Source organism: Fusarium sambucinum, chromosome II (assembly GCF_050947815.1).
Source record: "Fusarium sambucinum isolate potato_lamoka chromosome II, whole genome shotgun sequence".
NCBI lineage: Eukaryota > Fungi > Ascomycota > Sordariomycetes > Hypocreales > Nectriaceae > Fusarium > Fusarium sambucinum.
Window position 1 is genome coordinate 4,354,651 of NC_139293.1, and position 22,464 is coordinate 4,377,114.

At 47.8% G+C, this 22,464-nt stretch overlaps 10 protein-coding genes across 10 annotated transcripts; 6 read left to right on the forward strand and 4 right to left on the reverse strand.

The window, feature by feature from the left end:
- Window positions 1-55: 55 nt before the first annotated feature.
- Window positions 56-2,851, reverse strand: FSST1_008359 (uncharacterized protein; the record flags this gene model as incomplete). The annotated part of the gene is made up of 1 exon (XM_083225236.1): window positions 56-2,851. One exon carries the CDS (start codon window positions 2,849-2,851, stop codon window positions 56-58), a length of 2,796 nt encoding a protein of 931 aa, XP_083084320.1.
- A 654-nt stretch (window positions 2,852-3,505) lies between these two features.
- FSST1_008360 (SDR family NAD(P)-dependent oxidoreductase) lies at window positions 3,506-4,549 on the reverse strand (the record flags this gene model as incomplete). The annotated part of the gene is made up of 4 exons (XM_083225237.1): window positions 3,506-3,729; window positions 3,789-3,811; window positions 3,859-4,408; window positions 4,474-4,549. 4 exons carry the CDS (start codon window positions 4,547-4,549, stop codon window positions 3,506-3,508), a joined length of 873 nt encoding a protein of 290 aa, XP_083084321.1.
- Window positions 4,550-5,125: 576 nt separating this feature from the next.
- On the forward strand, window positions 5,126-5,434 carry FSST1_008361 (uncharacterized protein; the record flags this gene model as incomplete). Its single annotated transcript, XM_083225238.1, has 1 exon — window positions 5,126-5,434. One exon carries the CDS (start codon window positions 5,126-5,128, stop codon window positions 5,432-5,434), a length of 309 nt encoding a protein of 102 aa, XP_083084322.1.
- Window positions 5,435-5,694: 260 nt separating this feature from the next.
- Window positions 5,695-6,910, forward strand: FSST1_008362 (purine nucleoside permease; the record flags this gene model as incomplete). The annotated part of the gene is made up of 3 exons (XM_083225239.1): window positions 5,695-5,784; window positions 5,833-5,980; window positions 6,030-6,910. The coding sequence occupies 3 exons, from the start codon at window positions 5,695-5,697 to the stop codon at window positions 6,908-6,910; spliced, it is 1,119 nt and encodes a 372-aa protein (XP_083084323.1).
- A 202-nt stretch (window positions 6,911-7,112) lies between these two features.
- Window positions 7,113-8,088, reverse strand: FSST1_008363 (sulfotransferase family protein; the record flags this gene model as incomplete). The annotated part of the gene is made up of 3 exons (XM_083225241.1): window positions 7,113-7,375; window positions 7,422-7,786; window positions 7,844-8,088. The coding sequence occupies 3 exons, from the start codon at window positions 8,086-8,088 to the stop codon at window positions 7,113-7,115; spliced, it is 873 nt and encodes a 290-aa protein (XP_083084324.1).
- Window positions 8,089-11,100: 3,012 nt separating this feature from the next.
- FSST1_008364 (peptidase S8/S53 domain-containing protein) lies at window positions 11,101-12,392 on the forward strand (the record flags this gene model as incomplete). Its single annotated transcript, XM_083225242.1, has 2 exons — window positions 11,101-11,736; window positions 11,793-12,392. 2 exons carry the CDS (start codon window positions 11,101-11,103, stop codon window positions 12,390-12,392), a joined length of 1,236 nt encoding a protein of 411 aa, XP_083084325.1.
- Window positions 12,393-13,652: 1,260 nt separating this feature from the next.
- FSST1_008365 (uncharacterized protein) lies at window positions 13,653-14,552 on the forward strand (the record flags this gene model as incomplete). The annotated part of the gene is made up of 1 exon (XM_083225243.1): window positions 13,653-14,552. One exon carries the CDS (start codon window positions 13,653-13,655, stop codon window positions 14,550-14,552), a length of 900 nt encoding a protein of 299 aa, XP_083084326.1.
- A 529-nt stretch (window positions 14,553-15,081) lies between these two features.
- FSST1_008366 (uncharacterized protein) lies at window positions 15,082-16,393 on the forward strand (the record flags this gene model as incomplete). Its single annotated transcript, XM_083225244.1, has 4 exons — window positions 15,082-15,363; window positions 15,424-15,733; window positions 15,792-15,945; window positions 16,012-16,393. 4 exons carry the CDS (start codon window positions 15,082-15,084, stop codon window positions 16,391-16,393), a joined length of 1,128 nt encoding a protein of 375 aa, XP_083084327.1.
- A 40-nt stretch (window positions 16,394-16,433) lies between these two features.
- On the reverse strand, window positions 16,434-17,359 carry FSST1_008367 (basic helix-loop-helix domain-containing protein; the record flags this gene model as incomplete). The annotated part of the gene is made up of 2 exons (XM_083225245.1): window positions 16,434-17,156; window positions 17,225-17,359. 2 exons carry the CDS (start codon window positions 17,357-17,359, stop codon window positions 16,434-16,436), a joined length of 858 nt encoding a protein of 285 aa, XP_083084328.1.
- A 4,251-nt stretch (window positions 17,360-21,610) lies between these two features.
- FSST1_008368 (CAP domain-containing protein) lies at window positions 21,611-22,408 on the forward strand (the record flags this gene model as incomplete). Its single annotated transcript, XM_083225246.1, has 2 exons — window positions 21,611-22,326; window positions 22,387-22,408. 2 exons carry the CDS (start codon window positions 21,611-21,613, stop codon window positions 22,406-22,408), a joined length of 738 nt encoding a protein of 245 aa, XP_083084329.1.
- Between the last annotated feature and the right edge of the window lie 56 nt (window positions 22,409-22,464).

A 22,464-nucleotide genomic window follows, 5' to 3' on the forward strand; every position in this document is an offset into this window, starting at 1 on the left:
AAATCATAAAACCATGCATTGCTCCAAATTCTCAAGTCATGTTCCAGTCGCAAGCTCAGTCAAAGTTGTTCTCTTGGAATGTGCTTCGAAGAGGCATCTCGTTATCGTAGCTGCCAGCCTCCTTCTTCATGTGCCTGTCAAAGCTCTGTGTTGACATCTGCACCTTCTCGAACCAAGTTCTATCCAGAACAGGTGCCGCAGGAGGGCTCTGGCCACGGGATAGTGCAAGCTCAGCCTGCGTCGTGTGGTTGTGAATTGCAAGACTGGAAGCAATCTGGAATGCGCTTCGGATCTGTCGTCCGTTCCAGCAACCAGTTGACCTGGCGAGCTCCTCGTAGTGCTTGGAAGCAAAGTCGATGATCTCGTTCTCCTTGATCACCAGCGCGGGCTCGCCAGTCATGCGGTGGCGTTCGGCCTCAATCTGCTTGAGCTTACCAATGTTGAGACGGAAGATGTCGCGGGTTTGAGTCTTGTCCAGAGGAGGGTAGTAGAGAGACAGATGGATACGAGACTTGAAGGCCTCGTCGATGGTGCCAACTCGGTTAGTGGTCAGGAAGAGGAGACCGTTGTAGTACTCAAGAACTCGGAGGAAAACAGAGACAAGAGCATTGCGCTTCATGTCTTGCTTGGATCGCTGAGTCAGGAACACATCGGCCTCGTCAAGCAGAAGGACACAGTCCCAGAGATGCGCGAGGCGGAAGACATTCTTGAGAGCATTCTCAACGGCATGAGGAGTGAGGCCGAGATCACCGCAAGTGATGACAAACAGAGGCTTGCGATTTTCCATGGCGACAGCCTCTGCCGTAGCAGTCTTACCAACACCAGGAACACCGTGAAGAAGGACCACGAGACCTCGGCCCTTTCCTTGGATCAGATCCTGGCTAGGTCCCTCAGCAGCAGCATCTGCATACTTACGCTCAAGAACCTTCTTCTGGAAATGAGACATGACCAGACCGCGAACAACATCCTTGTAGTCGGTCTGGATGCGAAGGTTCTCAAAGACGCCAGGCTCACGTCGCACGGGCTTGAGAAGGTTGAGGTCGATGGGCAGGAAGCGACGCTCGCGCAGGGCGTATGCGAACATGCGCTTGGGAAGAAGAACAAGGTCCTCGTCGCGGAGCTCGAGAGCCTTGGGGTTGGTCTCAAAGGTTCGGCTTCCCTTGACACGAACCCGAAGGAAAGCGTCGACAGCCAGGTTGTCCCTTCGCTGTCGAGCCTCAACACCATCGGCATTCTGAATGATCTCGTTTTGCGAGTAAGCCAAAGTGTGTCTTGTGCCGTTGAACCAGTGTTGGATGGGCATCTCGTCATCCTTGATCTCACACCGCGAAGACTTGTTCACAGTGAGTCTGTGAAAGCGAGGTCGCCAATCTGGCATCTTCTGGTACGCCTCTGTGAGATCGACAATCACATCACTCTCCACGAACTCAGGATGGCGCATCTTCTCATAACCCTCACTCTCGAGGATCTCGTCATCAGGCTCGGTGCCATTGGAAGGAGGGTTTCTTGTCAAGGTCCATGCGCTGTACTGTTGATGACGGTCATCGATAAAGTTGACAAACTGTCGGCCTTGATCCTTCAGTGTACTCAGCAGTTGCTTGTGGTCATGGCGGTAGCGGATGGGGAAGACTTCGAGGGACTCGATAGATCGCTCTCCAACAAATGACTCAATCTCGAACGTGCGGCGCACGGCACCAAAGTTGTTTCCGTCGTGATCGATGTAGTAAGCTGAGATCTTGAACTTGGAGTTCTCATCAATCTGCTGCTCATCGGCGAAGAAGTCCCAACCAGATGTGGGATAAGAGGTTTCAGGCTCTGGGCTGCGGGTTCTGTACACACGCCATACTTCGTGGTATCGACCTCCGGTCTCGCCAGAGGCAGGCATGTAGATGAGATCGCCAGTGCGGAATAGGGCCCAGAGATCGTCGAATTTGACACGGTCGGCGGCTGAGTCATCGAAGCGGTTGTACAGAGGAACGACTTCCTTGTCGATGAAGTCGACATAGCAGCGCATGTCACGAAGAGCCTCGGGGCTGTCCATGAGATTGTCGTAGTCCTCATCCTCATTAGAGTCAACAGATAGGAGAGACTCTGTCTCATCCTTATCGTCCGCATCACCCTCACCTTCACCGTCGGCCTTGACATCGATCACCTCGGGTTCAGCATCGGCGACATCAAGCTCGACTGCGTCGGAGCTTTCGCTCGCAACTTCCTCAAAGTCAGCCCACTTCTCCTCAAGCGTATTGAGAATCTCTCGCATTTTGGGCTGGAAGTGGACGAGGGCCTTGAAGGGGCGCATGAAAGTTCGAGGAGCTGATCGCTTCTCGGTATCATTCATGAGAGCAGTCAAATGACCAAGAATAGGTTGTGACTGGATACGGATGCGTTGGATATCGGAATCCGAGGAAAGGGCAGAATCGCCCTTCTTGTCTTTTTTGGCCTTCTCATAGGCATCGACCTTCTTCTTCTGAGGCCCCTCGAGGAGTCCAAGACTGGGGTAGTTGAGCCAGTTCATACGGAGACGGGCCATCTCCTCACGTCGTCGAAGAGCATGCTCGCGACGAATCTGAGCTTGGGCACCAGGACCCGACATAAGAACATCGACAGCATAATCAGGTTGGTCGACGTCTTGGTATCTGTTCTTGAAGTTGTCAAAGTTGACCTTTCGGACTTGTGGGATCTTGGGTCGCCATTTGGAGGCAGTTCGGCGCTGGTCGGAAAGAATACGCTCTCGTCGCTCTGCTTCTCTCTTGAGAGCCATGTACTCTGCATCGCTCTCCTTCGTATGGCGTGTGTTGTTGTCTCGACGGTTAGCACGTCTAGCCTTTGCGGCTTGTGTTGTGCGAGCCATTGTTGCTTATGTTATGGTGTTGGATGATGGGAAGATGATGATTTGATTTGAGATTATTCTCTAGATATGTCCTACTTATACTACATTTTCGATGTCCAATTGCCTGAGAATAATGAGGCCCGCCCCCTCAAGTCCCTCGGTCTATCATCGTGAATCCTATCAAGCCTCTTTGCCGGGCTGAGTCACTCGCCTTACAGTATAGACTAACCTCAGCACTATCGGATCGGTGAGGGAGGATCCATCCCCAGGGCAATGAGTCCCCGGAAAATAGGCAGCAGTGGCTCAGCCTAGTGGGCGGCCGCGCTAATGCTGATTGCCGAACGCCAGCTCAGTCTCACCTCAGCACCGTCAACTTTGACGAACCAATTATTCCTCAGTAAGCTTGAGATTGTTTCAGATACGCAAAGCTAGAGATGCATCTGCAATGCATTGGACAAGGCAGCAACTGTCTATACGACAACCATAGCTTTATCAACATTACTTATCCCATACCCACTAGTCCTACATTATAAGTTTGGGACTTTGGTTCGATTGGCATGCAGCTCGGCGATTACTCTTTTGGGTCATCCAGAATGACTCGTTCGATAAAACACTATCAATCAGCTGTGAGGCTCTTGATTATATTGGATACAATCCTTCCATAGAGTTTGTTATCTAATTTGTAGTGGGGAAGTTGCCCAAACGACCACCATCAACCACTATAACTGCGCCGTTGCAATATCCACCTGCTCGCGAAGCAAGATAGAGAAACGTTCCCGACATGTCCTTCTCATCTCCCATTCTCCGAATTGGCGCAATTGATGTTGGGATCGCTCCAGGTTGTCCAGATTCATCCGTGTACAGCTTGACAATTGGTTCAGACATTTCACTGGGGATTACTAGACAGAAGATATCAGAACAAGGTACTCTCTGGGTCAGAAGGGAAAGTTGAACTTACATCCTGGGCAGATACAATTGGCACTATCTCTATTAGCTTTGGAGCCTCATAATTGAGATGAAAGACTCACCGAATGTTCCATTGAGGTAGAGCAACTGCGAGCTGCTTCGCTGCATGAACAGCACCTGCTTTGGACTGTCCATAAGCCCAACCACCGGGAGCCTTCTTGTTGAAGGCAGCAATAGAGCTGGTAACAATAATTTGCGACGTCTGTTCAACGTTGCCTTTTTCATTGCCCTTCTTCAGCAACCCGAGGAAAGCCATGCTAGTAAACCAGACCGAGGCAGTGTTGATGGCAAACGTGTTGACGTAAGCGTCGAAATCGGTGTCAAAGTTGGACTTTGCCCATTCCTCCAAGGACGTTTCGGGAGTAACAGGCTTGACCTGGGGCCCTCCAATCCCACTGTTGCAAACTAGAAGATTTACGTATCCAGCATCCTTCTCGATCTGTGACACGGCATTCTGGAGATCCTCCTTGGAGGTGACGTCGCATTGAACTCCAACGACCCTGTCGCCCAATGAGCTGGCTACCTCATCCAGCTTTTCCTTTCTTCGGCCGGCGATGTATACTTTGGAAGCACCATTTTGAAGCAGAGCCTTGACAAACATGAGGCCAATGCCTGGGAAGTTGTCAGTTACACCAGGAATTGATCACTGGATGCTGTCATGCTTGTGATTGACTAACCAGTGGCACCGCCTGTCACTACTGCAACAACGCCATCGACGTTGAACAGTGAACCAGCATTGAGTTCTGAAGTCATGGTTTCAAAGTTGAATTGCGTGATAGTATCTTTCCTGAGGAATGGCAATAGTTCAGGCAACTCATACTATATTTATGTAGCTGCTTATTAACTGCCCCGCTTGTATGATTCAATGACTTCAATATAACGTTGACTGCCATCTCACAATTAGCAAACCCAGTCGGCTCGGCTCGGCACTCAACCCCACCAAAGACCTCTTCATGCCGTAAAGTGCGCCCTTTGTGGGCTCCGATATTAGGAGCCGACTATTGTCAAGTAACTAAATAATGGATCAAATTCACTGCAGATGTATTGGTTGCTCTCTTCAGATTTCTCATTAGCAAAGCCAAATATGCTTCTTTATCCCACGGTTGCACGAGCTAAATGGCTTGCCTCCGAATCTGCCTTGGCTTGAGACAAGGCAGATAGAGAAAATAACATATTGATCAACGCTGCCCAGGGCCATATCTGGAGGAAGAATCATAATGTCTGTCTCATCTATCGACTAATTATCACCTGCCATTTTTGTAATGCACGTCTGTTTGTTATCATCACCTGAAAGACTATCCAAGCCTAGAACTTAGTATCTGCAACATCATGTCACAAGACGCAGCGACACATCTCGCAAATATTGCAAAAGCGAATGGAATTGGAGTTCCCTCGACTCCCCGGGACAAAACCAAGGTTGATCCGTTTGCCTTGTTCGGGCGAGTTTTGCAGAGACCAAGCGGCACAGAGTTAGCTGCCAATACAGAACGACTTTCTGCCTTGGCAAAAGACTTCCGACGAAATCAAAAGGCTATCCGAAGACAGAAACGAAAGGAACAAGTCATGAATCTCGTCATTATGGGGTGTTCGATATTGTTTGTAGCAGGACTGTGGTACTGGTTCTTGTGCAAAGAGTGAACTTGATATTGGGATTGTTTGTTCATCCATTGACATTAAAGATAAACTTCCGAGTCTGACATGATGATACGATTTTGGGAATATCGTGGGCCTCGGCTGTGAGCCAGGATCTAAGATAAGAGAATGTAGGCTTGGTGACGGGTCACGCCACCTTGACCCCGCTTGACACCAGATGGTGTCACTTGGTCTTGTTTAATTACCTCAAATCAGTTTCTAGAAACAATCTTTAACGATCCCATCTCTGTGAACAATAAGAGGCCATGAGTGAACAAAAGTCAAACCAACAAGGGCTTGCTGCCACGCAGGCACAAGGCGAGAAGATCTCACCTAAAGTTTTGTTAATTGCCATGGTATGAATATTCTGCCACATAACATTATGTCATTCTAACCAGTATTAGTTCTATGAAGAGTCAAGGAACTGGCTTGATCCTTCAAGTGCTCTCCAGTTCCCTCAAAAGATACGCGTTCCGGGCCTGGCTCGTGGTTACGAAGACATACATGTCACTGAAAATGGCGATGTTGCACTCTTGGTTGTTGGCACAGCCTGTAAGAACTCTAGAAGAGCCAACCTGAACATCTAATGACTTGATATCAGTGATAAATGCATCCCTATCCATTAGTGCTCTCTTAACGTCGCCAATCTTTGATCTGACAAAGTCGTACTTTATCTTGACTGGCATCGCAGGCGTCAACCCCAAGAGAGCCACTATTGGTTCTGTTTCGTTTGCCCGGTTTGCTGTTCAAGTCGACACTCAACTCGAATTTGATGCAAGAGAAGTTCCGTCAGAATGGGGATCCGGGTATGTTCCCATGGGAGCTGACAAGCCTGATCAGTTCCCTGGAATCGTACATGGGTCTGAAGTGTTCGAACTGAACAACGCTCTCCGAGACTATGCCTTTTCGGTTGCCAAGGGTGTAAGTCTTCAAGATTCTTCAGTGGCCGCTGAGAACCGAGCGTTGTGGAAGAACTCACCCGAATGTGTTTTCGACGCGGCAACGCAGGAACCAAGTGTGCTGGAAGGTGACGTTCTATCTTCAAACACTTTCTGGCACGGTCATCGTATCTCTGAAGCGATGGAGAGAGTCACTAAAGTATACACTGCTGGACAAGCCGAGTACACCATGACAGCACAAGAGGACAACGCGCTGTTAGCAGGACTTTTGAATGCGGCACTTCAAGGAAAAGTCGACTTTTCACGCATATTGCTGATTCGATCTGCTTCAAACTTCGATCGCGGTCATGAAGACAAGCCTCACCAACTTCCCTTTGTTATGGACAAAGGGGGTTTGGGCCCTTCAACTCGCAATCTATATCTAACGGCTCTGAAGGTCATCGAGGGGATCCTGAAAGAGTGGTCTACCAAATTTGAGGCTGGAATAACTCCCCAGAACTACATTGGTGACATTTTTGGCTCACTTGGTGGTAAGCCTGGCTTTGGAGACAAACATGGCATAGATCAGATAAGGTCGCACTGAACCAGACGTAACATGTCAACTCGGGGCTTAGTTCGAGATATAGATAGTCCTCCCATTTAAACGATAAAAGAGCAGACTTAAATAAACTCACGAATTACATAATCCCAGCCTGCACAGATCATCAACGCGTTTCTCATAGCAGATATGACATGAATTAACAAAGAGGCCCTGATATCTCACATAGACATTTGTTCAAAATGTCTCAAAGCAGAGTCTTGTATGCCACAGCTCCCAAGCCAACCGTAACAGTAGTCACCATAGCCAAGCCCGGTAGAGCACTCCACATGTATCTCTTACTAGCCTCAGCTACTCGGTTATCCCATCCGGAAGCTTTGTTGGCATGAGGAAACGGTTCATCTGGAACTGGCTTGTCCAAGAACTTGCACAGGGGTTCCCAGCCATCTTGAACAGTCCACTCCAGAAGTCGCTCTTTTGGGACTAGGCCGCGTATCATGTTGCAATGTTCTAGATAAAAGTTAGCAGCTTCCCTGCATAGCTTTGAAGATCTTACCTTTGTAAACCCATTTTCCATTTCTTCCTATTCCCGTGTCAATGTCGCCGTCCAAAGCTCGGAACAAGCCAGGCCACATGAAGCGCCTATAAACATGCCACACCCAAAACAGCTCCTTTCCAAGGCAAGAAAGCGCAAATATCAGCCAGCTATCCCAAACACTGAGCAAGGTCTTGATAGCACTATCATGCCATGCGTCCAAATCTTTGCGGTAATTAAGGACTACCTTGGCATCAGGATATGCAGCAATGAGTTCGGCTGCAAAGACGGATGCTGCGGCATCTGTGACAGCGACACAATGGCCAAGAATTTCATCAAAGTCCTCCTTGGTGATGTTCGTATTTCCATCAACAGATCCAAACCATCTGATACAAAGTCAACAAGGGATTGAATAGATAAGGTAGCCAAGGATGATGACCTACTTCTTTCGGCACAGTTGAACCCACTTTGATGCGGCAGGTGGGTTCTCATATACAATATCCCAGCCATGATAAGTATGATCGTATCCGAGTTTCAAAAGAGCAGTTTGAAGTGACTCAGTCCCAGACCTTGGCGGTCCCACACATAAAACTTGCATGGGTTTAGTTCGCCGGCGTGGAGGAGGTTCTGGCACAGCATAGACATAGTTTTCGAGAAAGCGCCAATACCAACTGTTGAGAGACGGCATTTTGTCAGATCGTGTTTTCAACTATGATCAGTGTAGTTGAACGGAGTATACCTCGATGAATATGTAAGATCGAAGGATCTCATGACGTAAACACTGGTTTTTCGTATCAGCAGGTTTTGAGAGCTGACATGAGGTGCCAGGCTTATTTGACAGCGTCATTTTCTGACAGCTGAGTAAGAAACTACCCTACATCAAAGAGATCAACAGCTTCAAATAGCTGGGAAAGGATAGATCTATAGAAATAGCTGTTTTTGTTAACCGCTGAGGAGAGAAGAGGGGAATTCCTGTTAGCTATTCCTCCTTTTGTCATTCCTCCAACCATCTGTACACCGATGTAGTTATAAAGTATCAGAAATAAGAAGAGCATTTTATTGCCATCTCGATTCTCAAAACAGAATGCAAAAGATATCAGATCCTCATCTTGAATCTTTCGAGTCGCTTTAACGGCCTTGTTGTCAATTTAGAGCAATCTACATGTCTTGTGATACTATAATGCAGCCTTGTCCGTAGTCTAAGGCTATCTTCTTGATGCAGGGAATAAATAAAACCTTCTGTTATTTCAAACTATATGTTTTCTAGAGAATTCGGACGCTGATCAGCGTGACGATTTTCCCATTATCATATTACTACAAAACTAGAATAGCGCTTGGGGATAGTATACGCAAAAAGGGTGTTTCTATCAGGAGACGATCATCTTGCAATCCCGTCAGATCACCTTATTATCTGGATCATCGCGGGCGGCTGCGACCTCTTATTGTGCCTTTCAGATCACGCCATATCAGGAGTATCTATCGGCTTGTGAAATACATTTATAATTTCTCAAGTGCAGTGCTCTGAGTGACAGTTACCCTGACAATATGGAATTGCTAATTCTATCTCGGAATACCAGTCAACGTTTCTCAAGCTACACCTGAGCAGAACAATATCGCATACGGAGATACTTCGAGCAGCTTGGTAAGCGTCCGCAAAATAGGAAGCCCATAAGAATGAAGTGAGCATGAACTAAAACAATTAAGGCAAGTGCTTTGTATCACTTCATCCATCATCGAGCATTTATCCGTCGAAGCGCCATCATTGCAGCACCATCTCTTCCCTTCCGGTGCACCTGCTGCAATGATGACTATACGAGATTCTTGGTATTTGGTTTAGGAAGGTGGTCTCACAATAAGCAGTCCTCAGCTACGGATCCCCAGGTGATGTGTAGTATTGCATAGACTCTATGCAGGTCCCAATGCTGAGGCAGTGTCTTGGATGTCACACCAACTTTTGCTAGCAGTTGTTTATATTAACCTTAACTCTATATGCAAAGGGTCAATACGGTGTCGACTTACAGGGACATGAATTTCGTCATCACTTAATGAGAGGATTCAGACCCTGGACCTGCCTTTGAAGGTGGGGTCGACTATCTATGGAAAAGACGCAAGCAAGGGTGTCGATTCATCAAGATTCATCAAGAGGCCTCTTTCCATAGTACAGACGGCGAGATATGAAATAAGATTCACGAGTCATTATTGCCCCTTTAAATCCATCTTGTTTCTCGTAATAGACTACTCAAGTGATCTGCATCGCTATCGATATTCATATTCAAGCTATCATTAGATTAATACTTAGCGGTCATAGCGTTGAGGCCTTTAAAGTTTAGAGCCTATCTTTCTACCTCACTAAGAACTACCGGGCCGACGATCTGATGTTAGGTACCCGCACGTATATCTTGTTTAAGAAGTTCGGCAGAAACGGTGAGCCAGCAACACCCATGCTTATCTAGCGCTCCAATATAAACAATTCAATATACTATACCACTCGTTCGGAGGTTATGGAGTTCAAGTGCATCTTACATGGTCGACATCGCAAGGAATTGACAAACCTAGATGCCGAGATAGCGATCAAGCATTCTTTTGTGATTCGCGGAACGTCAGCCTTACCCCTGTCAGACTGCGCAACGCTAGACCAGGTATCACGCATGCATAAATCAAGCATACTGCTAGTTCAGACATAAGAACCTTAGCATATTCCCGTATTGGAAATATGCTCCGAATCACGCGAGCACGTTAGGTTCAAGCCAGCAAGGGAGTCAGGGGTCACACGAGGCTTTGCTACTGTCGATCACCAACAACACTATCTCCGTTCTCATCCCATCATTAGGCGGAGTGTTGTCATCATTGGTCCCTGACCAGATCAGCAACACGTTTTCCACACATGGACGATGCTCCCGCTCCAGGGGAGGAAAACAAGGTAATGCACCTTTCCCATTAAGTTCAACTGCTCCGAGAGAGATAGTGGTGATAACGGGGGACCCCGACGCTCCGATACTCGGATTACTTGCGAAACTCGCTAGGAGAAAAGGCAACGGGAAGGATTGGATAGACAAGACGTGATAAGATGTGATGACAGCATTTCACCCCGCGTCTGAATCGACCATCTACCCTAATCTAAACATCCAGATCAAGCCCTGTTTTCAGCCGTTTCCATCCCTGGAAAATGGACAGCTCTAGCGGGAGATCACCTACCTTTATCTTCAAGTATACGAATAAAGGTTGATCAGAGATCAATCTATCATTAACGCCACATCTATGAGCCTCATCGTCCCAATAGAAGCGCCGGTAGATGACCGTGGGGTAAGAGGGTCCTACAAGGGACTTGGCCAAGATGCTTGGAGGCCAACTACAGAACAAGTCGGTCTTGGCATAGGCACTTTTGCTTAATACTATTCATCCCATTATCACTTGCCTTACTCGGACAACTCGGCCGCCGTGACGGTTTAGGAAGCTGAATGTTCTCAACCTCCCACATCTCCAACTTAGACGCTATCACGCAAGAAAGGTAGTTGATGATAGCAATGATTGGGTCTATATTCATTGTCCAAAGAGTATAGTATCCTTCTTGCAACTCTGTGTATAAATACAATCGAACATCACCATGATATTCGATTTTACCATCCTCATCCACCACAGCCTCTTCATCTCACAACACTCTCGCTAGTCGCTCTCGCTCAGGACCAGTTCAATCTTCAAAATGACCAGCTTCCGCCGCCTCGCTCTCTGCCTTGGAGCTCTGCTCCCTGCAGTCCTCGCCGCTCCCACTGAGAAGCGACAGGAACTCACTGCCGCCCCTGACAAGTACATCATCACTCTCAAGCCCGAGGCTTCTGAGACCAAGGTTGAGGCTCACTTGAACTGGGTCAGCGATGTCCACCGTCGCAGCCTTAACAAGCGTGATACCTCTGGTGTTGAGAAGAAGTTCAACATCAGCACCTGGAACGCCTACTCTGGCGAGTTCGACAAGGCTACCATTGATGAGATCAAGAAGAGCCCCGAGGTTGCTTTCGTCGAGCCTGACTACACTGTCTACCTCGACTACGAGACCGAGCTGTCTGACCGTGCCCTGACTACCCAGAGTGGTGCTCCTTGGGGTCTTGCCTCCATCTCCCGCCGAACTTCCGGTGGCAGCACCTACACCTACGACACCACTGCCGGCTCCGGTGCTTACGGATACGTCGTTGACAGCGGCATCAACGTCAACCACCGAGACTTCGGTGGCCGTGCTTCCCTCGGCTTCAACGCTGCCGGTGGTTCTCACGTCGACACCCTGGGCCACGGTACCCACGTTGCTGGAACTATTGCTTCTGCCACCTACGGTGTTGCCAAGCGCGTAAGTAAACCCCACATTTTATGGTAGCATCTGAACTTTATACTTACTATCTTTAGGCCAACGTCATCTCTGTCAAGGTCTTCACCGGTAACACTGGTTCCACCTCTACTATCCTCTCTGGTTTCAACTGGGCTGTCAACGACATCACCTCCAAGGGACGTACCGGCCGCTCTGTCATCAACCTGTCTCTCGGTGGTCCCGCTTCTCAGACTTGGACCACTGCTATCAACGCTGCTTACAACTCTGGTGTTCTCTCCGTTGTTGCTGCCGGTAACGGTGACGATTTCGGCCGTCCTCTTCCCGTCTCTGGCCAGTCTCCTGCCAACGTCCCCAACGCTCTGACCGTTGCTGCCATTGACTCCAGCTGGCGCACTGCCACTTTCACCAACTACGGTGCTGGTGTTGATGTCTTTGCCCCTGGTGTCAGCATCCTCTCTACCTGGATTGGTTCCACCTCTGCTACCAACTCCATCAGCGGTACCTCCATGGCCTGCCCTCACGTTGCTGGTCTTGCTCTCTACCTCCAGGTTCTCGAGGGTCTTTCCACCCCTGCTGCTGTTACCAACCGCATCAAGGCTCTTGCTACCACTGGCCGTGTCACTGGCACCCTGAGCGGTAGCCCCAACCTGATCGCCTTCAACGGTGCTTCCGCTTAAGCGACTTTCAAGAGGAGGAATCGGATTTGAATGTGTGTGGAATAGGATATGTAAATATTTCAGTAAATATAAATTTACTGTTAACTTGGAAGTCTTTGTCCCAATGTGCACGTTGATAAACTTACTACCGTGAAATTCTGCGTAGTGGTTAGCCTTGATCTAATTTACATATCATATCGTCGCTGAATTATAATTAGAGAAGAAAGCCATATGTCTGTGGAACTGACTTGTGCATAATCAAAACTCTTACCGGGTCATCTGCATCCAGGGACTTCCGAGGCAGACGAAGTCGGTTTAGGTCAGTGACGAAAGAAAAGGTTTTACAGACCACGAGGCTCAGTTGGGTGTGTATGCGTTGCGTTCATAGTTGATATGTGTAATAGCCCCCAATTCGATTATGAGTATTTGTAACAGATGATCCTCGCCTGCTCTGGAGATACCATGCCGAAATACTGTACTCGGGACCAGACTGATAGTTATCACTAACCAACATCCAAAGACACCATTTGTCTCTGAAGCAGACCATACAACTACTCAACTTCTACTTGTCCATAAGAATAGCCAGACATAGCAACGTTTGTAGATAGTCTCTTGTAGAAACTTCGTATCGATGTTTTGGCTATTGGTCGACAGGTTCTCTTTCTTTTGAATATCTAACTAATAGAAAGTCGCATCTAATCCGATTCAGTCACTTCCTCACTAACTTAATATTCATACGTATCAAATTAGGCTAGAATACCCTCATCGAGACCAATCAATGCTTCAACTACTAAATACTTCGGAGACGATCTCGATTCCAGGTTCTAAGTTTCAAAAGAACTACAACTTAATCACTTCCGTGGAGACAGGGCTTGAGGCTGTCACAACTTTCAATCCTTAAATCATACACAGCACGTCATGGTACTATCCCTCAATTTATCGATGCGCCAGTTAAATTCGTTATCATATAGTAACTACGATCGCTAGCAACCTGGAGTGTTGTTAGGAGGCAATCTCTGTTGCTTAGTGGACAACAGTGAGCACTAATGCATGTACTGTACAGTTTTCATGCTGATTGATTGGTCAAATGACAAGTTTACTGTACAGTAACACCCGTAGCGTGCGACAAATGCAAGTAGCCAAAGTCACGCTACTCGCCAGCACAAGAAGTTGAGTATATAATCCGTAGTCTTAGAATCTGCGCATTGAAATGTTGTTTATTATCCACAACATATCTCTTCAACATATTCACCTACCTCTTCACGGGCAACTACAACTGCAATGTCTGTTCCACGATCTGAACTCCGATCCCGTCTTCCGCCGTCAATGCAATTCAGCGACGGTTCAGTCGCTTCCAAAACCTCACCTCCAGAGGCTCGGAAATCCAGCGACACTCCCGCTGGTCGAGCTGCAGCGCGTTTCACTGTCACCGGCCATGCCATCGTTACTGGTGGAGCTGGAGATATCGGTTCCGTCGCTTGTAGAGCCTTACTTGAGCATGGCCTTCAAGGTCTGGCTATTTTTGACATGCACCCGGATGCAGGCCAAGAGGTCATCAACAGTCTTCAAGCCGACTTTCCCGAGGCAAAGCTCACATTCATCAAAGTCAATGTGACTGATCCTCTTGCTGTTACAACAGCAGTAACCAAGGCGGAGCAAATCATTGGGCCAATTAGCCTGTGCTTCTGCTTTGCAGGCATTGCATTTGCATCGCGCGCCTTTGACATTACCCCTCAGCAGTTCAGTACCATGCTCGACGTCAACACCACTGGCAGTTTTCTTGTTGCGCAAGCTGCAGCAAAGTCTATGGCAGGTCGAGGTAGCGGTGGTTCAATTGTCTTGATGGCGAGCATATCCGGTCACATAGTCAACTTTCCTCAGCCGCAGGCACACTATAATGCCGCAAAGGCTGCTGTACTTTCCCTGAAGAGCTCTTTGGCTGCTGAATGGGCTGTTCATGGCATTCGCGTCAACAGCATTAGCCCTGGCTACATGGACACTATTCTGAATGAAGGCGATGGTTTGGCTGAGCACAGGGCTGCATGGGCGAGCAGGACTCCTTTCGGCCGCATGGGAGACCCGGAGGAGCTCACAGGTGCTATCATACTGTTGGCTAGTAAGGCTGGTAGCTATATAACTGGTGCTGACTTGGTCGTTGATGGAGGTATCAGTGTTCTATAGTTAAAATGTAGTTTCTTACAGGCAACAATGGGCAGATTTACTCCTAGTTCCTATTTCCCATGCATCAGTGTCAAATAGAATCAGAAATGGTTTCTGATTAAACAAGCAAGTAACCACGAACATCTATGTAAGCTTGGCTTAGCATGATCAGTGAAGAACCGATGTCTTTCGCCTTACTTCTTACTTGTCAATTTACCATGGTATCTTCTGGGATCCTAGCCGGTATTTGTTGATCGTCTGTGGACTGTACAGTCGCATGGAAGCTATAGACGCCCACTGGCCAGGTCAATGATCACTGTACAGTAACATCTGCGACTCGCAACATGATTGGCAACCATCAGGAGGGTGTTGTCAACTGTACAGTCCCTACATTGCAGTGTGACGCTACAGCTACGTACCGTATTCCATTTCCATTTATGTGACAAACTCTATAAAGATAGGATCTGCTCTCCCTCATATGTTTTCGATAACCTCTTTTCTTGTCTAAATGACATAGTTCCCAGACATTCCTCAAAGGTTATCCGAAACCATGGTAGACACCACTTGGCTCGATGTGCTCCAAAAGCAAGGCATGCTCTCTTTCTCATTCATTATGGTAGGACATGCTAACGCAAATACAACAGTGAAAATCGACATCGACTGTATGGATCCGCTAGAAGCTAAGCGGTTCCTTCCCTTCATGCCCCATGATCAGACGAGCAATCAGCGCTTGGTATACGAGCAAATGATCTCTCCTGAGAACCGTGAGCTCTTTCTTGAGACAGTCGAACAAGGTAGGGACGAAGGATGGGAAGTGATTCTCAATCGTATGGTACGTGAAAGGTGTAGATGGAACGAACTGTGATAACTAATTGCTTTTTGACATTAATAGAGTGCCCTTCTCTGCGCTAAGAACCTTGACAATATTGAAGGACGTGTTCTACTTCAAGTATCAGCTAATCACGCTTATGACACTCAGAAAGTTGTGGCTCAAGCTCGTTCTTATGCTCATGAATTTGAGAAGCTCGGTATTTCCAAGGACCGCATTTGTATCAAGATTCCGTGCACTGGGCCTGCACTGAATGCAAGCTCGACCCTTCTTCAAGAAGGTATCCGTACATTGGGTACTTCTCTCTTCTCTGTCGTCCAAGCAATTGCGGCTAGCCAAGCCGGGGCGCTCTCCATCAGTCCTTATTACAACTGTAAGTATTTGATAAGGCTTCTATGACTCTATAAATAGGCTCTCTGACTATTCTCAAGTCCCCTGGTATCACGCCGACCGCAAGCAGTGGCCTGATGTAGAAGACCCGGCTCTTGATCATCCAATGTCACCAAGAATCGTGCAGATTCAACAAGCCTACCAACGTCTTCAGCAAGAGACTGGCAAAGTCCAGCCACTTCTGAAACCCGCTAGGTGAGTAGCAGTATACCATTATTAACAGCAATAAGCAACCATTGGCTAATTTTTTATCTTTTCCAGCTTTATTTCTCCTCGAGAGGTCATGGCTATGGCAGAGTTTGGATGTGACCATGTGACCGTACCTGAAGACATCCTTCTCCAGCTATCGCTTCTCGATGTAGAGGAGAATCCACCACCGGGTGATGTCGCCCAAGAGCACGTCCAAGCTGTTTCAGAACGAGTTGCTCATCTGGCAAAAGCTGACCCTCTCGCTGGGGCACTTTGGGATGGCAAACTTCCATCTACCGAAGTAGATTACTTGGCCGATAATGGTGCGGCTTTGGAAGAAGCCATCGCTGCCGATCCTGTCACAAGGAGGGGACTCTTAGAAGCCCTTGAAGCGTTCAAACAGAATGAGCTGCAGAGCCGCGCTGTGATTGAAGAGGCCCTGAAGCAATTCTGATCCTTGAGAGGTATCATCCAGATAGCATAACAGAGATGCGCTATATACAACCAAGCATATCCCCATTCTCGCCGTGAAACTGCTGCAATGGGATGCCCACATCCATTCCCGCAAACCAATAAGCCTGATCTGCTGGAATTGTCCCACCTGTATAAGATCCGTTGGTTAACAATTGATCGGGGAGATGTGAATTGCCTATCACAGTGGGATTGAACGACGACAAGAGTGGCGCTTCATTTGTTGTGTCGAGGTTTGGGTCGAGACTGATTTCGGGCTGATGGTATACAGTGTCGAGTGACTCGTTGTGTGAGATTATCTCGGTTCTGGGCTGGATGTTTGTTGGTGAAATAATGGAAGCAGTTTGCTGAACAGAGGTTTGGCCAAGGTCGCCAACAGGAACATCATAGGCATTGTTCCTCGCTCCTGTCTGAACATGAGCTTGGGAAGCTTTCTCGACCCATTTATCACCAAACCCCGCTGAAAATGTCCCAAAGACATGATTCTTGGTCTCTGCCAATTGTTTCATGGCTTCTGTCGCAGGCTTAGGTTGAACTACTGGCGCTGCTGGTCCTCCTACTTGAGCACGCAAGCAATTGACCTCTGATATTAGGCGATTATTTTCTGCAAGTAATTCTTGCATATCCCGATCTGCTGCCAGACAGATTTCACGTTGTTGCCGCACGTGCTCGATAGTCTTATTCACGATGAGCACCTTTGTGAGACGCCGCGCGGCAGCAATATTAGGAAGCATACGCGCTAATTCCTACAAGTGCAAGCATATCATATCAGTTTATGTTTGCATTGTCTTGATCGACGCGAATTGGGATTTACCAGAAAGTTTTCGTTCATTTCACCACGACGTTGTTTCTCGATTGCCAGGTTCCGAGCCGTAACGTCAGGTGGTAGAGGCCGAGATCGGCCCTTCCGTTTAGGCTTTTGTGATTTCGTGATTCCAGCATTAGCCATCATTGCTTCTCGATATGCTTTTTTCTTAGGTAGAGAGAGAAACTCAATTCCAATGAGTAGGTTCAAGTTGATACTGTATAAAGAGTGATAACGTGAGGATCTCGTCTGACGTGTTGATTACCGGGGAGTCAGCTTTGTCATCCTGGTCGTTGGTCCTCCATTGGTCCAATGTGTTTACAGGCGCGTGTGTACTGCACAGTAACGTGTTGTAAATGACGCAGCATGTGACTTTGATAAAGATAGATTATTCTACAGCTCGCAGAGTTCTCAATTCTCTTGAATCATATATATAATTTGGGTTGAACAATTCATAACAATCAGCCGTGTTGTTTACGTGAAAGATTCCCACTCAAATAATCATGATCAATGTTGCCAAATTAGCAAACCAAAGTTGGTTAAGTTTAGGAAAGCAGTGGTCCTTACTAGCACGTACATATTCGACCGACTTCCAGGCACTTGAAGAAATACATACTTGTTAACCCACGTTACATTGGAAGCCTATATAGTACTATGAAGCATGTTGTGCTCACTCCTCACCACAAGACTTCATCACGCTCTCGCTCTCGAGTTGAGATAAACTAGTGGCAAATTGATGTGTTCTTGGTAATTCCAATACGGCTAGGTGATGCCCTTTGGATATCTTGGCTGGTACGGGAACATCGGTTTCCGATAGAAAGAGGAATGCTGCTGTTTGCGACAAGGGAGACCTGACAGACAGCCTGAAGACTCATTTCGGAGCCGTGTCGGACGAAAGTAGAGAATTGGCTCCGAGGGCTCCGAAGTGAGATGTCTACAATATGTAGCAATTGATTCAGTTAGATAGGTAATACAAAAGAACCCGACATGATGCCACAGCCGATAATAGTAACTTTTGACAGCGAATGGTCGAGGCAACGTCGCTCAACCGTCCAATGTTACCCAAGGTGACAAGTTTGTTTGACAAGAGGATATCATTCATTCAAGCATCGGTACACGAATTTTGCCGATACGAGATTATCAATGCTCAGTACAGCAAAACCCCAACCTTGGTCTTACTTAAAAAATGTCAATGCAATCATGACGCAACCAGCTTTATTAAGAAACATGTCTATGATAGAAAACGGTCCACATTCCGAGAGTTTCGTGCCTGAGACAAAGTGGATTGCTGATGACATGTGATGGTGCTCTAACTGATAGAGTTCCTCTCAGGCACTACAGCAGATTTATCTGTTAGTACGCTATCTTGGCTCAGCTGTCTTAGTCCCCCATCGAGACATTGAACTCAATTATGCATAACAAAACAGCATACCTAAAGTGAATTCACTTACAGCCAGCCACCGCCAACCAACACAGGCAATTCAGGGTTCGATAAGCCACGGCATGTTTATCTGAATACAAAGTATCATTATAAAGCATCTCGTAATCGACTGATATGCAAAGTGTCTCGCCTTGCACACTTTAAACTCAGCCTACCCTATACTTGTTGGCTGCCTCAAAAGCCTCATCAAATAGTCTGTCAGCCTCGAGACGGAAATACGAATTGCTCATTTCCTTTTGCAAGCATGACACTTTTGGCGGTAAACTAAAAGATCTACGCGATCAGAAGATCAAACAAGCGCATGAGATAATTTTATCTTGAGCTATAATACGAAAACTCTCTTGACGAGATGTGAAGCGAACTGATACTCCGTATTTATTAATTAATACGTGCTTATAACTAGGAACAGGAAGGTAAGGACATCAGTAATCAATCTGACAATGATTGAGTCCATGTTAGGAAGGCAGCTCGAGTGGCTGTTTCAGAGAAGCCAAGCCACGTAGTTATGTCGTGAGATTAGATGGTTCGTGCGTTGGGGCCATGTTAAGATGAGTTATGACCATGTCTTTTCTTTTGACAGGTGCCGTGCTCACGTGTGTGAACATGTTAGAGTCAAGTTGGATATCAATCAACAGTCCAGTCAGTTATTAGTTACTGGCTCAATCGCTACTGTTTCTTCTCAGTCTTGTTACGCGCGGCCACTCTCTTGGCATTCCCCGCTTTAGAACCAAGTGAAAAAAGCGGCATTATTTTCCCAATGCCAGCCCAGTACCATGACAAACTGGGCGGGATGACCGGTAATAAACCTAGAAAGAAATGAAACCCTACTGTTGCAGTTCAATCTATTCCCAACGAACAAGGCTCTGAAATGACTTTAATATAAGCTCGAGACGAATCGCAATCAACAAAAACGTGGATTCAGACCAGGCCCCCCCCCCCAAGAAAACAAGAACAGGGGACAAGGGAGGGATCTTCGTCTAGAAAGATTGGAAGAGAACGAGAACCGCCTCGGCACTGGAAGCGGATCATCCGGTAGCATGGCATGGCGGACTGACTCCGTTCCCCAATCACCAGAAACGCGGCAGAACAACTCGTTTTTTGACGCCGATCTTTGTTGCAACCAGACCAACTTTTGAGACCTGGATCTTGGCTAGAAAAGTCTCAATGCAACTCTACCACGTAAAACATCTGGTGGAGGCAGGGAAACAAAGGCGCAAAGGAGGAAAAATACAGGTGGATGATTGGGTTCGTCAACAAAGGAGGAAGCGCCGTGGCGTTGTTTCGACCAAACATGACCCGTCCTACTGCCTCTGTAGTGTACGGATACTTACTGCACCATTGTTACTGACCCTTTTCTTCTTCTTCCTTCTTCTTTCACCCGCTACTTCCGACAAAGAAGAAGAAAGAAATAATCCAAAACACGATGGCTTGTTTCAACTCTTGATGTTGAGCAACTAACCAAAGGCCCACGACATTCGGTGTTGTTCTTTAGTCCCCCTTTTCTTGTTTTGCCCACATGCGATGACATTCTTGATGCTTGACAGCTGGCATTCCACTGCAAATTGGCGTAGCGATGACCCGTCTCAACCAATTAGAGGTCTCTTGGTCCCTTGCAGTAGTCTCCAGTTAGCCTGTTAAAACGCGTCGGGATAAACGAGTCAAGAAAGCAACTAGCAAACTTTTTCTCAACTCTGTTTTCGTCTCCTGTTTCTTTGGCCACCAAGGGAGAGAAAGAAAAGAAAACAAGATCAAGGGGGATCTCTTCCAAGGCAGGGTTTTGCATCAATGTACAATTTCCAAGGCTGATGGGGCGAATCTTCAAGCTGGGGAGATGACAGGCGGATCCTTGCTTTTTGCTCGGGATATTATGGACTTGTAACGTTAAGCGATATTGGAGCCGTGATTTGAAAAGCCGGGGGATAAGTCTACAGTGAAAGGTACACAGTCTGTGCGTGGCATGCGTCTGTGATGTGCCGCAACATTGGACGACAAAATGATGCTTTTTGGTCTCAGACTGCTTCCCGTACTTTGTGCTCCCTGAGGGTCTTGCTTCAGTGCACTAGACTCTTCGTCTTTTGCCGCCTCCTCCGACATGCTGGCGCCAAAAAAAAACAAAAAAACACACCGTTGCTCTCTTAGTCAGGAACTAAAACTGCCCCGGCTTGTCATCTCGTCTCTTATGGCTTGATGACCGCGTCAATACGAAACGACCCAGGCCAAAGGACCCATTCTCTTTCTTGTTATTACAGGATCGATATGAAGGGTTTCAGTGTGGCATCCCTCCCCACACTCGTCATCCGGAGGCTCGGGTGTCATATTTGACTTGACCTACTCGAGTAGTACAGGCCGTGTCTTATTGGATCGGAACGCTGAGGCCCATCAACGGCTTTTCTTCCCTCTCTGTGGACGAGCAGACCAGGAACCAAGCCTTTTTACCCCTGGTCTAGTCCCTGGCCAACCCATCTCTTTAGTTGGGTTTACCCCTGGATCAAGGTAGCCCACATCGGAGCATCTACCATTTGAAACACACAGACTCCGCCCGCCTCTTTCAATCGATTCAATGTTGGCGGGCCAGGGCCAAGCCACGGCCTGAGAGGCTTGCGCGCATCGAATTTCCACATTGCACATGGGATGACTGCCAGTCGGGATCAATGTGACACCACATTGCCCAATGAGATCGACGCTGCACTATGAATGTCGTACAACTATAATATAACCTTCATTCCGTCCCCCATCTTCTCTTGATCCCTTCTTCACTCTCCAGGCACAACTCAGTCTTTGTCACTCCTTGCTCCAGAGATACACTCATTCACATCCTTGAAGGATTCAACACATTCATTCCAATCATCCCAACGGTCCTTTCCCTCAAACCAACTCAAAATCTTTATTTAACAGTCCTGGCGACGTTAACCAAAAAGCTTCAACTCCAACAACTTTAAGCTCAAACAGACAAGATGCATTTCTCCGCCTTCCTCGCTTCCGTCATGGCCACCAGTGCCATGGCCTCTCCTCACTACAAGGTCGTCACCGAGTACGCCTACGTTACCAAGGTCGTTACCGCCGGCGCCGAGCAGCCCAAGCCAACCTTTGTTTACGAGAAGCCTGCTCCCGTCGAGGTTAAGCCTACAACTCTCCGCTGGGTTAAGAAGCCCAGACAGACCAATGTCCAGGCTCCCAAGCCCACCTACGTCCCCGCCCCTGTCGAGGAGGAGGAGCCCGCGACCGAGCAGCCCGAGAAGGAGGAGGAGCCCAGCTCCAGCTCTGGTTCAGGCTCTCTGACCGCCGACCAGCAGAAGGCTGTCGATCTCCACAACGAGGCTCGCAAGGCTGTCGGCAACAGCCCTCTCGAGTGGGATGACTCCCTCGTTTCTGGTGCCCAAGAGTGGGCTGACCACATCGCCTCTCTCGGCAGCCTTACCCACTCCCAGGGTAAGGACGGTGAGAACCTCTACATGGGTACCTCCGACACCCCCTTCGCCGACGCCATCGAGGCCTTCCTCAGTGAGAAGAGCCTGTACAACGGCGAGACCATCTCCGGCTCCAACTACATGAGCTTCGGTCACTACACCCAGTGCATCTGGAAGTCCACCACCAAGGTCGGCATGGCTGTCGCCAAGAGCAACGACGGTGCTTCCTACGTCGTTGCCCGCTACCAGGAGCCTGGTAACATGTAAGTTAACTTCCCTTTCTATCACTATCAATGTAACACTCGCTAATCATCAATCTATAGGATCGGCGACAAGCCTTACTAAGCTTTCTATTAAGCTTCTGGCACGGATGCAAGGCTTGCTGTCTTTTTCTGGTTAAC